At 36.9% G+C, this 17,524-nt stretch overlaps 2 protein-coding genes across 2 annotated transcripts; one reads left to right on the top strand and one right to left on the bottom strand.

Annotated features, from left to right (window-relative positions):
* Positions 1-196: 196 nt before the first annotated feature.
* On the top strand, positions 197-8,441 carry LOC100647730 (homeobox protein goosecoid). The gene is made up of 3 exons (XM_003396059.2): positions 197-1,538; positions 2,987-3,276; positions 8,015-8,441. The coding sequence occupies exons 1-3, from the start codon at positions 1,049-1,051 to the stop codon at positions 8,228-8,230; spliced, it is 996 nt and encodes a 331-aa protein (XP_003396107.1). The 5' UTR covers positions 197-1,048; the 3' UTR covers positions 8,231-8,441.
* A 1,327-nt stretch (positions 8,442-9,768) lies between these two features.
* LOC105665854 lies at positions 9,769-14,058 on the bottom strand. The gene is made up of 4 exons (XM_012309581.3): positions 13,754-14,058; positions 13,453-13,678; positions 12,612-13,114; positions 9,769-12,122 (listed from the first exon to the last, which is right to left on the bottom strand). The coding sequence occupies exons 1-4, from the start codon at positions 14,056-14,058 to the stop codon at positions 10,151-10,153; spliced, it is 3,006 nt and encodes a 1,001-aa protein (XP_012164971.2). The 3' UTR covers positions 9,769-10,150.
* Positions 14,059-17,524: the final 3,466 nt, after the last annotated feature.

Genomic DNA, 17,524 nt, shown 5'->3' with positions numbered 1-17,524 from the left:
GCCACCGTTTGCGTTCGCGTCTCCTCTATGCTTCTTTCTCTGTCCAGCTTCCTGCTTCGAGCCTCCCCCGTTCATCCCTCTGCATCTCCGCGACATCACCGCCGTGTAGGGGATGTCGAGAGGCGGAAGGGTGGTGGAAAAGTGGATGGAGCCTAGGGTGAGCCACGCCCCTGTTCCAGTGTCGGCAAAACTTCGCCTGGGTATATTCGAGGGTGTCGCTCTGTCCCTATGTCACTCACACGGGGGTGGCCACCCGTACCCATAGATGCCGACGAATCTAAGCGCACCCTCAGAGGTCAACGCGTACACGAAGCTAGACCAGTCGTTGGCATATCCCTTATCATCGGTGTCAGTCGCTGCACATCTGGGCTTCTCCACGCGCGTCGGATTGATTTCGTCCTCGTGGCCTCCCCGATCCGCCGGCAGGGCCTCGTTTTCGCGTACATATCCGCTCGACTTGAACCTTATCATTTTAACGTCGATTTGAATTCTTTTATCCCTTCGTGAACAAACGATGAAGTGACCGACTCGATTTTAGTACAATAAGCAAAGAATTCGCTCGAGATTGTGGGAGATTTTTGGAAATCTAAGTGGACGGAATAGAAGACAGTGAGTTTGGTGATTCTTTTGTGATGAGACAAAAGCGGATCTCGAAGGATCTTGTAATATCAAAAACTTGAATGTTTCGTACCGTACAGGCGATTTTTCACCGGTGTTCTTGATATGTGATCCTCCGTACATATCCTAAATAACGAACGCTTAATCGTGAAAAGGCGCTACGTCACATAAATTAAAAGAAATTTTTCTACCGTTTGCAAACGTACTAAATTAAAGCTCAGTGTATATAAAATACGTATATCCGCGAATAAAGAATATCTTCGTTCCCGTTGTAACGATACTAATCCTCGTGATCGACAATTTTATATCGATAACCATTAAACGTGGTCGAATTTTAAAATCAATAATCACCGAAATAATCTTCGAATAATTGTCAAGAATAAAGTAACAGTGAAAGAATTTCAATTCACAACGATAAGACTCCTGTAACATGGTAGAAAGTACCTATGCGAGTGATTCGCCCAGATCGCGTTCTCCGATGACGGAGCCGTCGAGTCCTCTTCAAGATGGTCCCGGAATATCCGGCTACGGTCATCGATATCTCTACAATTATTCGCCAGAGAGCTTGCAGCACAAGCTGAAGAACAACGACGAGCAGAACAATGTGACTGTAAGGCGACACGACATCGATGGACGAGACAGAACGTTTTCCAGGAGTCCATTGAGCTCCGACGAGGCGCGATTCAGACCACGCGAGGTTTCCAGACCGAGTTCCTCGGCAACTATGTCCTCTCCCACGTCCGCCTTCACTATCGAGAATATCTTAGCACCTAGACCTATCGGAAACATAACTCCCACCAGCACCAGTGGCCTCGGATCCATTATTCAAAACCCGGAAGTCGTGGGATCGCCATCGAGGGCCATGCATCCTCTTCAACAACAGATCCATCATCTCGCGTTCACGTCTGCCGACTTGTTTGGTATGTTCCTTTATTAAATTAACTATTTTCGCTATGGAATATTTTCAATGGAATTATTGATTGAACTAAGTGTAGAATAGTTTCGATGAGATGATTTATTTCACAAAAATTGGAGGATAAGTTTGAAAGTTTTTGATATTAGATAATTCGTAATAGAGGAATATCTTTGATATTAGATTGTTATATGTAGGTGTATATATAGGCGAAGATAAAACTTATGGTTCTTCTATGAATGCCGGTGGGTAATGACGAATGTTACGATTGGTGTACAGGAATTGGATGTTAAACGAATGAAGAAATAAACGAATTTAAGGTTTTTAAACTTTAGGATTTTCCAATTAGAAAATCAGGGAATTACACGTTCTTCCAATATGCAAAGCAATTATGGAATCCGTTAATACGTATTATAGGATTTTACTAACGGAGGAATCTAAGAATATACATGCATGAATATTATGGTATTATCCATTTGTAAGATTAGATTATTATACTACTAGATAGACTAATTCTATTCTAGAAAGAGGTGTTTATATGTTTAAGATATAATGGATTTTAACAATATCCAAGCTTCAGGATTGCAATTAATCATTGCAGAAAGCAATTTTTACGTTTGTTTAAGGATTAGAATGAATTAGCGGAAAAAACAATTCTTAGCTTAGATTCATCCGTGTGTTATTTTTTAAGAAACCAGCTTTGCTGTTGAAATTCGAATATATCGCAATGAAACACCTACATGAAAGAGCGTGGCGTTAATTTGCAAATAGCTTACCCCGCGGTTACGCATATATTACATCGAGGAAGGCGTCTCGTAGCGGAAAAATGAAAGAAGGCGTAAATCCTCGGGTGGGCCGACGCTTCTTGCAGCAAAAATTTCCTTTATGCCCCCGAGGGCTTTAAGTATTTCACCCGCAAGAACCTCGCCGCAGATTGGGGATGCGCGAGCTGAAATCCGCAATCCGTTTCGATCACGCACGAACGATTTAGCTGCTTGCAATCCCGGTGCCGGAAGATTGAAAAACGAGAAGGAAAAAGTATGCAACCGGGCTCGTTGAATGGAAGAAGAAGGAAGAAACAGAGAACGCGAGTAACGCCGGTTGAAAGCATAAATTCGCCCTTCGCACATTTTTATGCGGAGACGTCGCCTCTAAGCAGCTTTCTTCCAGATTTTAAACCAAAACATCCCTTGGGGCTGGGGTCTACGAGTATTTTTCGTTCCTTCATCGTGTAGTATAGGGCTGGAAATTCTTCAGAGGCATTAGTACAGTTTTATAATCGTCGATTATGAAAGTGTACTTTTCGCTTTCCGATTAATCTTCTTCTCTTAATTCTTAATTTAACGTTTTCTTTCCCTTTTATGTTTTTTACACGCAGTATTTGTAGGAATTATTTTATAGAATATGGATAGCGAAAATAATTTAATATCTGAAGATTGTTTTCTTTCGTTTCAGCCGCAGCATATCCTACTTTATATTCCGGCGGCTACGTGGCGGCAATGGCAGCTGCCGGCGTTTCGCTTCACGGTCAACCGGCCTTCTATCACGCAGCTCATCCCTATCAAATAAATCCAAACGCCGCGGCGGTAGGACCCATGGCGAAGAGGAAGCGTCGCCATAGGACGATATTCACGGAGGAACAGCTAGAACAACTGGAAGCCACCTTCGACAAGACACATTACCCTGATGTGATCTTGAGAGAACAGCTCGCGCTTCAGGTCGATCTCAAGGAAGAGAGAATCGAGGTGAGTTTTGAGAAAAGAAATCAGAAACCCTTCTCGAATTTAGAAATTAAGGGAGATCATTACGTTGAAAATATCGGCAACCCGAAGTATTGAATATTGACGAATTGAGTGGTCTTTTCCTATTTAATAGATTACAGACTAACCCTTTTAGTGACAAACAACGATACATAGTTATTAGCAATACTTGCAAAAAGTGCCAACGACGATATATCGTTGCTTATGCGATGGCGCTTTACTATTCGCAACACGAAAGAACTTTATCTCAAAATAAATTTATAAAACGTTATAAATGGTTGAATATTTCTGCAGAAATCCTATGTGAGATGTTCCACAAATTGAAAAAACTTTTTACGGCTTTAACTCTTGGTTATATTCCGCGATGGTTGATACCGAAACTGTGTATACGCTAGTGCCATAAGATAAAATTGGGCACAAGAGATTTGCTTGAGACTGTAATCACGGATTTTGGATAACACTGCTTAAAACAGAATATCTCATCTTAGAACAGAATAATTTTGCATCGACAGGGCGGAAATAAAATGTTTGTACGAAGATCACGCACAGTTTGTACAATAATCTATGTAATAAAGGATTACACGATGTATACGTCAGTAACCATCAATGCTAAGTAAATTACTTGTGCAAATAATAATAAATAAATATTACACATTTTGAATAGCCGGATATATAAACTATAAATGTTTATAATAATATTAAAATGTTATTTTAGTAATGTTATACTAGCTCACTTGTTTTGGAGCAAGTAAATTTTGTGTTTTGATATAAGAAATTTTGTAACTATAGCCAAACGATGATTCTTCTTATTTGCGAATATTGTTTATAAAAGAGAACTGATTTTTCCATATTTCCTAATGATTTTGAATAAGTATCATTAGTACGATTTTGAACAAATATTGAAATATAATTAGCATTAACTTATTCTCCCTTTATTTCGTAATATTTGCCGTTTTGAATTTGTAAAATATCATTCTTTCTTTTTTTTATGATTTTTTTCTCAAACCATATCAAATTACATTAAATTAGTTCGGTATTCTTCGTTTAGATACAATTCTTTCGGTCGGCACTAAAAGGGTTAAATAAGACATTGTACTCGAAATTAAATGATTTTTTAAAGATTTGAAATAATAGTAATAATAATTAATAATCTAGTAATCAGTGAATCGAAATATAACTGACACGTGGTAAAATTAAACTCTGCCAACTAATTTCGCTACAAATAATAAAACGATGTCCTCAATAACACAGTTATCTTTCGCTTTTTCAATTTTCCTTACTATTTTTTTTTTTTTTTTTTTTTTTTTTTTAACGGGGAAAGTCAATAGCATCATGAGGATTTTACAACGGATGATAATTGGTAACAGCCTAAACCGACAAATTACTTTCTTAAACATGAGTGAATATTTTCGCCTGACAAACATTGACCATTCGGATTGTCGGCAAACTTTCCCTTGTACGCATAATTTGTACCGATGACAAAATGCCTCCACTTTCCGGTCTGGAAGTTCTCGATGGGCCCTGTTGTTTGTCGCCTTAATGCACCGACAACCATAACTCCATAATTCTTTAATGCGATCATTAAAATTATTTGCGACCGGTATTTATCGGTCGTCGTTTGACTCGGGCCAACAAGTTGCATGGTAGATTAAAAGCTTTGCCGATAATGTGTTTACTTCAATTATATATATGCCCTACCATGCATGTGTCACACATACACGCATGCACAAGCATACAAAACGCGGAGAAGGGGCGTAGAATTTATAACACGTTATATTTAACGTCGTAAAGATTTACAACGCGTGTAATCGTTAATTCGTCACGAGGTAACTTCATAATTAATCGAACGGATTTATTGTCCGCCGATATTTCATCGAACAAATGTTTTTTCCTTATTAATTAAACATAGCACATAGTGGCTCTCCAGCCTTACTGCCATTTTTCGAGATTAAAATCGGTTTTGTTCGGTCAATGGATGGATCGTGTCGACGAGGATGTTTCGAAGGATTTAGGACCGTGTCATTGAGACTGGATTGCCGAAGGAACCCTTTTCTGCCATGTTATTGTTGCTCTATTTAAGAGGAGGATCGTTGCTCACTTGCAGTTTGCTGCTTTTCGAGGATCGGACATCTTGAGAAGAAGAAATTAATACAAAAATCTAATAATATATAAAAATTAAATATAAGAATTTGTATTAAATTTTTGTATTAAATAATAAAAAAGTTTCTATAATTCTTAAATTATTACATGAACCACGAAAATACGATATATATATGAATAATCAAAGAAAATCCTTTTTCTCGAAGAATATTAATGGATATTGAAAATAAAGATAAAAATCTCAATTGTTAAAAATAATAATTTTGTTTAAAACATCACTATGCTATTTCTTTAATTATTGCCTTTAGTCTCAGCTGTCTAATTATTGTCTAATAATGGTTTTCAAGAAGTGAATTTCGATTGAATAATTTCCTATCTAAATCTCTAAACACGAAAGTTTGCCTAACAATGCTAAAGATAAATTCGGCACGCAAGAGTTATCGCGATCACACGATAATGGAACACGAGAGGAATCAAGGAATGTCTTTTATTCGTGGCGGTGCAATTTGTTCGAACAGTCGTACAATCCCAAAGTCATTCACACTTATCGTAGACCAACAGAGACCACCCGCGTCGTCGGCTTTACCAAAGGAAACCTCTTGTCTCGAGAGTCTTCGAAGACTTTGAAACAAGATATACCTGCAGCGCACCTGCCGCATCGAGGCAAGAGTTTTGGTGTTTGTACAGAATTAGTAGAAAGACGACTTTCAAAATGAGAGAGAAAAAACGAAGGCGAGGGAAACGAAGGAGAACGGGGAAATAAAGGAATGACTAGAAACAGCTCGAGAGAACGAAGGGCCTAAAGCACTACGCTGTGTCCTCTCTCTGTTTGAAAAGAAGCACGACTGTTTACCCGTGCGACGGTCTTTTCCTATCTTCGTGATTGCATCAACAGAATGCAGAAACACGAACGACGGACATGTTATAAAAGCAGAGACATAAAAGCGCCGATACCTAAGTATTCGTGTAAAGTCGAGTGAAATTTGAAATTCGATGGATAATCTCAGATTGAAATTTTATCGATGCGTCGACTGATAAAAACTACCGTGTATTTAGATCGAGGTATTGAGGAAAATTTAACAAGTTGATATACGCACATACAGAGAAAGAATGTTTTGCATAAATAAATATCGCGAAATATCGGAGGGAAATACGTTTGAAACGGATAGAATACTGAGGTGTGTGATTATTGTATAATTCAACGGCTAAGAGCCAGGATCAATGCGATATTGGAAACGATGAAGCATCGTATCGGTAACAAACGAGAGAGGAAGAGAGAGAGAGAGAAAGTGAGAGAGAGGGTGAGATTGTTGGGCGTTTCGTTTAAATCGAGTCGGACAAGCGTGATGAACAAATGCTGATTTCGAATGTGGGATGAAGCCTTTTGATCTTCGATGGCTCCCTTGCCTCGTTAAGAGTCTTCTCGACGAGATACACTGACTCGCAGGTGAACGAGGTTATCAATTAAACGTTCTACCTGCCATGGCTTGAAATTGAGGTCTGTTTAGTAATTTTACGATACAGTGATAGCGAATATACGAATATACCGGGGAATGAACGAAACGCTTCGACTGAAATGTAATTTTAGTAATCAATCGACGAATGCTAATATATCATACAAAATAATTAGAGGATTTAAACTATTTAAACAAGGCGATTATATAACACCGTCTCTTTCAAACATATATAGGTATACATACTATCTCAACAAGAACTTTATAATAAATGTATTGTTAAAAGAAAAACTATTTCGTTACGTTAAATTATTTAATTCATTTTTTCCCGGAGAATCTACTATTATATTACTATAACTATTTAACAACTATTTAAACAAGGCGATTATATAACACCGTCTCTTTCAAAAATCTATACGTATACATATTATCTCAACAAGAACTTTATAATAAATGTATTGTTAAAAGAAAAACTATTTCGTTACGTTAAATTATTTAATTCATTTTTTCCCGGAGAATCCACCGTCATTTTGCGTATAGTATTGATATATCGTTAACTAAACATCAATTGAGCAATCAACCAATTTCTTGCGTTAGATATTTATTAGATTTTTCCTTGCGGTTTCGTAACAGTAAGTCATTGTCAGATTATTATATATTTTCAAGCATAAATATTTTACTAACATTTGTTATTACATAGCTGTAGCTTTAGAATATTAAAAGCCATAATTATTTAACATCATCATTAATACTTGCAATACTGCTTCTTTACAATCCACGTTTAAACAATTCAGAAAATTAATTTATGTAATAATCGCCACAAAACATCCACCTACCATATTGCAATTTACCAGTGAATATCGTAATTGATCTTAATACACAGAAAATGCGCTATATTTCAAGAATGGTCTCTATCGATGAAATACGAAATATCAAATATTTTCAGCTATTATAAAGCAATCGTTAACAATAAAAAAAGATCTAACCTCACCCCCTAAAAAAAGAAATTGAAAAAGAAGGAAGTATTTAAACCTTGCACGCCTCGATTCCATTTCAAGCGTTTTCATAACGCAAGGAAACATCGTTTTCCCTGTCTGAGAACTCGTAGAGAATAAACGCGGCCGTCTAGGGCACGATGAGCCACCCTCATCAAACATTTCCTATTCCAGGTGTGGTTCAAGAACCGACGTGCCAAGTGGCGTAAACAGAAACGGGAAGAACAGGAACGTATGCGGAAACTTCAACTGGAGCAACGCCAGCGTGCCGATGACAACGTTTCAACGCCTGCGGTCAAAGTAGCCGAACATTTGACGTTGACCAGACAGCATCAGCAACAGCAACAACACGAACAGGACACCGACAGCTCGGATCTCGAAGTGGCGTAGTCAAAATATCGATTGTAAAACTCTTTTTCCTATTTCTTTTCGTTTCCCTATCTCTTTTTATTTCGCCGACGGTCGAAAAGATTCGAAACATACAGGTTCTTCCTGCCGACCCTATACAAGGGACACGTGTAAATACCGAATTAGGATGTAAATATGTTTGTACATATAGCCTATCGATGTGTATAATAGGTAGTGAAATAAATTATTGATTCAAGAAAGTCACGAAAGTCAGATGGAATTTTATTTTCGCTTGCGTGGTTGTTCTTACTTTGGAAAGTAAGATTTTTAGAGAGCTTGTAAAGAGAATAACACGATACGAAAAGGTATCAATGATCGAAGAATGAAAGAAGAATATGATTTAAGAGAATGCTATCTCGTAATGGAACCAATTTCCATGAGAATTGAAACATTAGGATTGATTCAGGATATGAACAAGATTTAAAAGAACAAGAAAATCATTAAGATACAAAGGTTCTTGGAAACTCAAAAAGAATATCGGTGTATGAAAAAATTCAATGCCAAAGAAATTCTTCCAACAAAGCCTATTGTAAAAAGAATATTTTAGAAACAAAGTAGGTTGTCAGTGGAATATAGAAGCTTCTAATATCTGGAAAAATCATGAAGAATCTTAATCAATAATCAAAAAATTATATCATAAAAATAATATCTTATAAACGAGATAGATTATCAAAAACCTTTGACGTCTAATGTCCATTTTACACATGATGACTTAATGTCCGTTTTAAAATTATCAATTTACCTTGTTTTCTTTTTTTTTTGTGCATAAGTTTTACAAATAACACTACTTTCGAAACTGATTAAACGACGGTGGAAAATTAGATTCTTTAAAGAAGTATTCCCTGCTTCTTCATTCCGTGATCAATTACGCAGGAATGTGTCCAGCATGATTTCCACGTTACACTATGGATCAGTGATTAAAATCGCCGAGTAGTTTCCCTGGCATTGTAGTTGGAATTTAGTTCTACGTGCCTTGACGATTATATTATTAGTATTGTGCGATAGAAGTGAAACAGCAGTTAGCCCTGTGCGGTGGTAGCGCCGTTTCCTGGACACAGTAAGTTTCACCGCTAGAGGAAAGTTCCAGCCAAGTTCGGGGTAAGTACATAAATCCCGAGGGCGACCAAGAACTAAGACGTTCTCTTGCGGTACAACTTTAATAGGTTCCGCGCCGTTGCTACACTGAGACGTAAAGACGATCGACTTAAGCACGTTTTCTTTTATTTTCACTCTTCTGTTCGAAAGATTCTCACCCTTTCTTTCTTCCTTTTATTCGAAACCGACGAATCTTTTCCTTTTCTCTCTTGGTAATTTCCTTCGAATTTGATAAAGATATTGTTGATCAAGTGCTTAGCTAATCCTCCCATCACTATTGCAGATTTTTTATATTTTTTAATTTAGAGTATAGATAAAATGATTTGGTTAGAAAATTTCGATACTTAACAAATGTTAGATGGAATAGATTAGATTTATTTTGATATAAATAAAGGTACTAAGCTACAATGAGATACTTAAATACAAGCTGAATGAAGCTTGGCAATATCTTTTGAAGTACATCTTTTCGTTACAGTCCACTATGATAGCAGAACGATTGAAGATTTGATTTATCATGATTTATCATGATTTATCATTCAATTAGTGAATACATAAAATTACTAATTTATAAAAATTCCATTTAACATATTCACAACATATGATAATCCCTTTATTAATCTTCTCAAATGAAGATTACATAAATACAATAATTTCAATGAAACTAAAAACCTTTATCAAAATAAGTCACATTCTAAAGACTAAAAAGAGACTAAAAAATACTAAAGTAGAGTTCGAACTAGATTGCATGTAGGTATTACATGTAAACAATTTAAATTTTACAAGAGGAATTAAACAAGAATCTAACGATCATCCTCCACCTTTACAGCACAATTTATCGATAGTTCGTGCGGTTTCCGCTCTCTTATGCTTCCACTTTTTCATCTGTTTTTTCTTCTCCTCGTCGTACGGGCACTCCACTTTGGTACCTCTTTTAGTTCTATCCTTCTTCTCAGCTCTTCCAACAGGAAACACAGAAGGACCTACATCGACGACCTTCAATATTTCGATAGGGTTCAGAGCAAACTGACTGCATTCCGGTGAACCGATTGTCAACACTAGAACCGTGATGAATTTCAAAAAATACGTGGCTCTTAACAGATAAACTGCTCCCTCTCCGTACGAAAACAACGGCGGACCCAAAGAGTTAACGTCACACATATAATAAGCGCCACAAAATTTAAACACGCCTAAACAGGAGCTTTCGCACGTTAAAATACCAAATTTATACTTGAGGAACATCTGTTCTAAAGATTGCCATAAATACTTGCCAGATTTCGCGTACAACCTACCACAAATCGCTGGCAAAACCTTTGCTTCGAACATCGTCTCGCCGATCTTAAAATGACTCATCAAATATCTGTTCCAACAATTCACGTGACTATACTCATTTTTTGTAGATTTAAATTCTGCTTCTAATTTACTATGCGTGTAATATCTGTCTCCGCACATAACAATCACGTCCAGTGTCTTCGAACTCCAATACTCAGGTGCCATAATTCTTGTCATACCAGCGCAAACCACGTAACAAGCGTACGTTTGCATTCCACGGTTTTCTCTCTCGAACATACCATCCGTGATATGAATCTCACCCCATAAAGAAAATAATTTGTTTGATTCTTCTACAACGTATTGATGCCAGCGCATCTTCCCTAGACCGAGTTCCTTGCTGCCCTTTTTCTTCTGAGGAACAGCTAGTGATTTTGTCCAAGTGATCTTGTATAGTTTCAGCCATGTTGGTTTTTCGATCGATTCCTTGAGGTCACCTTCCTCTTGCTCGATCGTGCACGGATCTCTCATGTCTAGAGGATCGAAAGGACAATCGTCAATGGTCTTCTTCTTCACGTAGCGTTTAGGTGGCTTTGGTGCACCTCGTTGAAGTAATTTAAGATTGTGAATCTGGCAGCAGAGATGGGACACGTGGAAAATTTGGATTGTGAAGAATTTTTCTTCTGCCTCTTCTTCGGCTGTTTCTGGTTGCTGTGCAGAGCTAATTCCTGATGGCTGTGTACGAACCGATTCGTTCGGACCACTTGCTTGGCGTTCAACGTTGGGTTCTTCCGAAACGCCCGATTCTGTTGCAATTTCTACCTGTTCCATGGTTAGCGATGGTTCCGTAGCTTCAAGATCTTCTGCAGCTACTGGTTGCTCCATAGCCACTGTAGCTGTATCAGTTTCTGGTTTCTTTTCTAGTTCCTCCTTGCTCGGTTTTGGAGTAGTGTAAACGTAAGCTCTTAATAGAAGGATCATCAGATGTCTTCTAAGAGATTCTTTGGAGCAAAACTTCAAGATGCAAGCATATCCGTTATCGTCCCAATAGCCGAATTCATCGCATCGATATGGATTGTATAAGTACCAGAATAGATTGTCCTTCCAAAATGCTACAGAGAATCGGGTGGTGCGGAATATACAGTTACGATAACGTACTTTAAGTTTGTCGAACCACTCCTGGACTCTCTTAATGCCTCTGTGAACTGGCGCTATTTGTTCATCGGTTATTTTCTCGGAACCGATTTCCAGTTTAACGTTCATCAGCTCCTTTCGTTCCAGGATCATTTTTCGTCGCATGTTCCTTTCCTCGTAATCCCATGGAATATCAGTGACGATTGGAACGTCGTTTAATTCTTGAATCAATCTTACTTCGATGCTGTATTTGTAGTTGTACACGACGATGTCGTCTAGCCTTTGCTTGTCCTTGATATTGATCATACCCATGTGGGTGTAGAGCAACCACGCGTGATCGTACACATAATCGATGTTCGCGCTCCAGGCATACTTGTATCTTATAAAAATACATCTATTCATTACATGTTATAGAGGGACAATTTATAATTTACGTAATTTAATGCGTGAAAGATTAAAGATACAATGCTCTATACGAAACGGTTCTACTGTATAATATTTCTCTTGTCGTAGAAATATCTCTGATTATTCTTATAATAGAAGTTATAAACTTCATATTACGAATCTTTTATCAACGATTGATAAAATATTCGCACAAAACTTTCCAATTTCCTTGCGATCTCTGGTTCATCCAACAAAAATAAAAAGGAAAAAGAAATCTTTAAACCTCTAATTATTCCAAATACAATTTACATTATTAATCTTCTATCAAAAATTAATCAGACATTCGCACAAATCTTTTTAATCTTTTTATAATACAATTGTAATCTATGATTCATCTAATAAGAAAGAAAATAAAAGATCCTAAATCTCAAAAGTGCAAATTCTCCTAAAACTTTAAGCTTTATGAGATGTATTCAACAGATACCTCAGTTGTGTCTTAGCTAGAAGAGCAACGATCGCCTGATAAAAGCAGAACTTCCACGTCCTTTTGCGCGCTCGTAGAACTCCCAATTCTGGCAAATGCATACCCTTCAACCCCCGAAGACATACATCTGCGTAGATCCTGGTTCCCCGAGCTTTCGAGGGTAACTCGAAAATGATGTAATCACCGTCTACTAAACCGTGCTGTTCACCAGCAGCACGATCGACTAGCATCTCCTTGGTTGGTAGAGGGCAAGATTGTGGGATTCGAGCATGACCTAATTCCTTATGATCGGAATAATCGTTGCTCGGATCTTGGAAACCATCGCGTACATAGTCCGGATCGCAGGGAAACAGATCTTTTCGTTCCATTCGCTTCTGCCTTCGTCTCTCCAGCAATTCTTTTGCCATGTCTCTCGTCGTGCAGGGCCACATTCCTGGCCATTTATCGTCATCGGTCTTTGATATCTGTGGCTCTACCGCTGTGTCGGATTTGGAGAAGTGTACCTAATGAAGTACTCGTAATTGAGGATCTTTTTATATTGGAATATTTTTGTATAATTTATTTTTAGTTATTCGTTATTTTGGGATTGTTCTACATATGCAAATGAAGTGTAATTTTAAATAAAAATTCAAGATACAATACCTAATTTGAACATTAAGATTTTAATAAAATATATAAAAATAGTCTTGCATGAGTGATATAATTGCCTGGAGCAGGACCACTGTAATTAATTTTCATCCCAAAAGATCATTATTAATTATCGTTGACAAAATATGCCCAATTTGTCTCAAATATCTCTACGTAATTCATGTTACAAATTACACTTCGATTATTTACTGACAGGTATGTTTGTACGCATGTTCTGCCAGATTCGTATCATCGTCGATCGATCTAATTTATCAGGCAATTTCGATTGATCCTTCAGCTGGAAAAGGTTAAGTGGTAAACACTTGTAATGGGTGGGCAGATCTTCCGACGATTGAACACGAGGAAATTTTTTAAGATCAGCAGGCTTTCTATGTTTAAAAATATCATCCTTCTCTCGTTGCTTGTAGTCTTCTACAAATCTGAAAAAATTATGAAACTGGTCACATGAAACATTAATCGTATAACAAATAAGTGGTTGCTTCAGCATTTCTTACGTTTTCATGTAAAGTTGCCAAAGCGGCATGTCGCATTTCCATTTTTCTCTCATACATCGCTCCATCCAACTTTTCAGTTTCTTCTTGCCGTGTTTCTTTCTAACTTTTGAGGATGCATCTTCATATTCTACAATACCTTCAGCCTCTCCTTCCTTTATTGTTTCTTCCTCGGTTACAGTTTCTTCGTCTTTTCCTTCTCGCTCTGTATCTTCTGTACCCTCTGTATCCTCCGTAACCTCCATGTCTGTAGTGTCATCGAGGTATTCGGTCGTAGTATCTTCATCGGTCGGTTCAATCTCGGCCATTTTCCCTCGATTTCTTCTTATTTACTTCTCTACCGATGAATTATTAACTCTTGCACTTTAACTTTCCAACTTTTGCACCTTTTAATTTTGCACTTGACAATTTAACACGATTTTACCGAATTTGTAGATATTGTATCTCAAGTAAATTAAGTCAACTCATTTTTAACTAGCGTTAATAGCAGAATAATATTTCACGATAATTTAGTTTGTAAGATTAAACGATAATCCTGAAGCTCTTTTTATATCATTTTTTACATCTTTGTAGATAATTTAACCATGACTCGATAGAATATTTTGATATAACCTGACAAGTGATAAGCGGCATCGACTATACACGTGACATACGTTTTTCTCATGAAATTTGAATTTGTCATCGAAAAGTATTTTCGATGCGAAAAATTGAAAAATAATTTTGTTCTATATGTCAATCGATTCGACACGAATGGACATGCAAGCGGAGACGAAAATAGGAAGAGGGAAAAACACTGTAATAAAAATGCTTTATTGTCTCTCTTGCATTCTGCGAGTCTATTTAATAACGAAGGAATTGCGTCGCGCTTAAACATTTTTTCCCGCTTAAATATACTTCCCGAAATATGAATAGCTATTTGGGAACGTCGGAACCAACCGGGGAAGCTGAATAAATGCAGCTTCTCAAAAGGGCTGACGAAAGATTTAAAGTGTTCCGTTCTGTGATTTTGTAATTATTTTCCTCCGTAGTAGACGAAACCTTAAAACGGCAAGCAATCTCAGCGCGCGAAGCCAGACCGTGACACAAAATTTTCAAAGTGTTTATAAAATTACGCCGGCACACGATGGAAATAACGTGAAACCTTACTTTTCGGGTAATATTCTGATCATTATTTAAGAGCCCTGCCCATGCATTGACCACAAATAATTCTTGTTGCAAATGTTTCGAAACATATTTCCGTCATTTAAAGAAAAACATTTGTACTTCAAAATGTATGTGAATAGATATACACTTCCGCTTACAAGTAACAATTAATAATTAGAAGCAAAAGTTACTACCGTTTCGTGACATCAACGAGCTATAAATTTACATTGCCCGTTAAAAAACATAACAATAAGATATTTTATTATTTCCCAAATACGCTACTACATAAACATATTTACAAAGAAGTGTGAACTAATTAATCTTTGCAAATATTACGATATAATATAATATATTTTTAATATGAATATAATTGACTATATTAACAAAGCAGGAAATTTCTATCTAAACAAATTATTGATGAATGATGAAATTAACTCGCCTTTTTCTACTGAAAAAGCGAAAATAATATGAAATATCACAGAAGGTTATTTACAATATAACAAAATTTAATAAGTTACAATCGAACCAATCGAATCAATTTACGGAATTTAGTAGAAGATTTGAAACAAAATCAAAACATTTTATTTCTAAGTAAAAAGTAAAATAATCACAACTACGTAAGAATTATCAATAGAATTACTGAAAATATTTCTCTGGCTAAATGACACGTATACACAGAGCGTCGAAATGGAGTGGTCTTCTCGAACTTTAAGTGCAGTTAGATATATTCTTTAACGGCTATCTATCTATCGAGATAACGAAAATGGAGCAGAGTGTCGTTTGCTCGATTTTTCTAGTAAAACGAGAAGAAGAGGTTCGAACGGGTCCACCGATGTATCCCGTGGGAATACGAGCAGCAGTCGAAGTCAAAGTGAATTTGAAGCTGAAATCGGCCTGATCCCCGCAAGGTTCCACTGTGGAGCAAAGTTTCGCCGAGCAAATCAAAGATCAAGATAACTCGGTCGTTGAAATTTTAATGAACCAAGCTCGCGCACAGTTCCATCGAGAAAAGGTGGATCGATCGGTTGAATACGGCTAAATCTCGAAAGCTGGTTGAAATGAATTATTATCCCACGAGAAGACGTGGCCACGTAGTAGGTATGAATTACCTGCGAATCAAGATAACACGAGGGAAAAAGGAACTTGGATCGAATGTTCCCGATGTCGACGCAGATTTCAATAACATCGGTATTTAAATTACTTTCGAAACACGATATTAACGTGTACTTATTCTACAGGTTTCCCCTACATTTGCATATTAATATTATTTGTTCCCAATTAATAATTGCTTTGCTGAAGCACCAACTTTACTGTTCCATATATATGGTGTGACAGAACTGTAGAAGCAGACTTAATTAAATAGTAAGATTGCCGGAGTAAAGGGTAAATAAAAGAGAGGGAGAGAGAGTTAATTATTCCATACATACAAACATCTTGTTATAAGCAGTCGTAATAAAGAATTTCGTGATATCATTACTTCGAGGTAGAATTTAAGTAAAAGGTTGGATATATCTTATTCGTGTGTCCCTTCCACTATTTTGTTGTGACGCTGAAGCTATATACGTTCGAATTAATTAGTGAAATTTGCTTTTCAATATCCGGTTGTCAAATGTCGCTGTTTATCACAAATCAAATCAAGAATCTTTTAACTAAATTTCGACAAAATTACCTAATTTCTACTTTGCACAATCTTCCATTACAAATTGCCCATTTAAAATTTCGGTTCCATCAATCAAATCTGATCCATGAACTCACATATACTAATAAATTTGAGATATTTATGCAATTTCATATTTTCAAGATTTGTTCTACTCAATGAACACTATACCGAGCGTTTTATTTTGGATTTATATATTTTTTAAATATTACGTATACCTCATAGCAATCACATTTTATGCATCTCTGCGTCCCTAAAATGCATAAAAATTTGCAGTCTATTAATAGACCATACATCGCAAATATATATAAATAGCAAAAGGAAGGAATTGAAGATCACAATGGCAGAACCGAAGGCGTATCCATTAAATCCAACGATTGGACCGTACATATCCGGTCCGGAAAGATTCATGAAGAGCAAAGAGGAGAGAAGAAGCGGATTGCCGCGTATATATGTACGTGCATGTATACGAAAGAGGGGCGTGGAGGGAGAATGCAGAATAAACAGTGCATTATATGCAATAACGCACAAAACGCCCCTACGGCTGTACAGCCATCTCCTTCGAAAGTTCCCGTACGGGAACGCGCACACGACCAATCCAATTAATTTTATTTTAATTACTGCATCGTCGAGCACACGCCGATTGTTATTGTTTCGGCGGCGACGAATCGACTGACGGTTCGTTATTTTCCCGCTGACAATTTCTGTCTGTTCTCACCGCGACGAGAGAAACGGTCACTCAAATGGGAACCAAATTTTTTTAAAGTGTCCATAGACACTCTTCATTCATGAACGACAGATATACTCTCTGTTTCGTTTCCTTTTTTTTCTTCTCCTTTTTTCATTTCGTTGAATAATTTTGATAATTCTATGACAGATGAACGTCAATATCAATTAGAAAGATATAAGCATTAGAATATTCTGAAATTCTCTTGCACAATAATTTATTAACTGATATTGATGAATCGATGCAA

Source organism: Bombus terrestris, chromosome 6, assembly GCF_910591885.1.
Source record: "Bombus terrestris chromosome 6, iyBomTerr1.2, whole genome shotgun sequence".
NCBI lineage: Eukaryota > Metazoa > Arthropoda > Insecta > Hymenoptera > Apidae > Bombus > Bombus terrestris.
This window is presented reverse-complemented; position numbering and strand designations above follow the sequence as displayed.

What these genes read in the sequence shown, in the direction of transcription:
- LOC100647730 (XM_003396059.2), top strand. Translation starts at nt 1,049, where the DNA reads ATGGTAGAAAGTACCTATGCGAGTGATTCGCCCAGATCGCGTTCTCCG. An exon ending in CACGTCTGCCGACTTGTTTG is followed by an intron (nt 1,539 to 2,986) that starts GTATGTTCCTTT and finishes CTTTCGTTTCAG; the next exon opens with CCGCAGCATATCCTACTTTA. An exon ending in TCAAGGAAGAGAGAATCGAG is followed by an intron (nt 3,277 to 8,014) that starts GTGAGTTTTGAG and finishes TTCCTATTCCAG; the next exon opens with GTGTGGTTCAAGAACCGACG.
- LOC105665854 (XM_012309581.3), bottom strand. Translation starts at nt 14,058, where the DNA reads ATGGCCGAGATTGAACCGACCGATGAAGATACTACGACCGAATACCTC. An exon ending in TGGCAACTTTACATGAAAAC is followed by an intron (nt 13,679 to 13,753) that starts GTAAGAAATGCT and finishes TAATTTTTTCAG; the next exon opens with ATTTGTAGAAGACTACAAGC. An exon ending in ACATGCGTACAAACATACCT is followed by an intron (nt 13,115 to 13,452) that starts GTCAGTAAATAA and finishes GTACTTCATTAG; the next exon opens with GTACACTTCTCCAAATCCGA.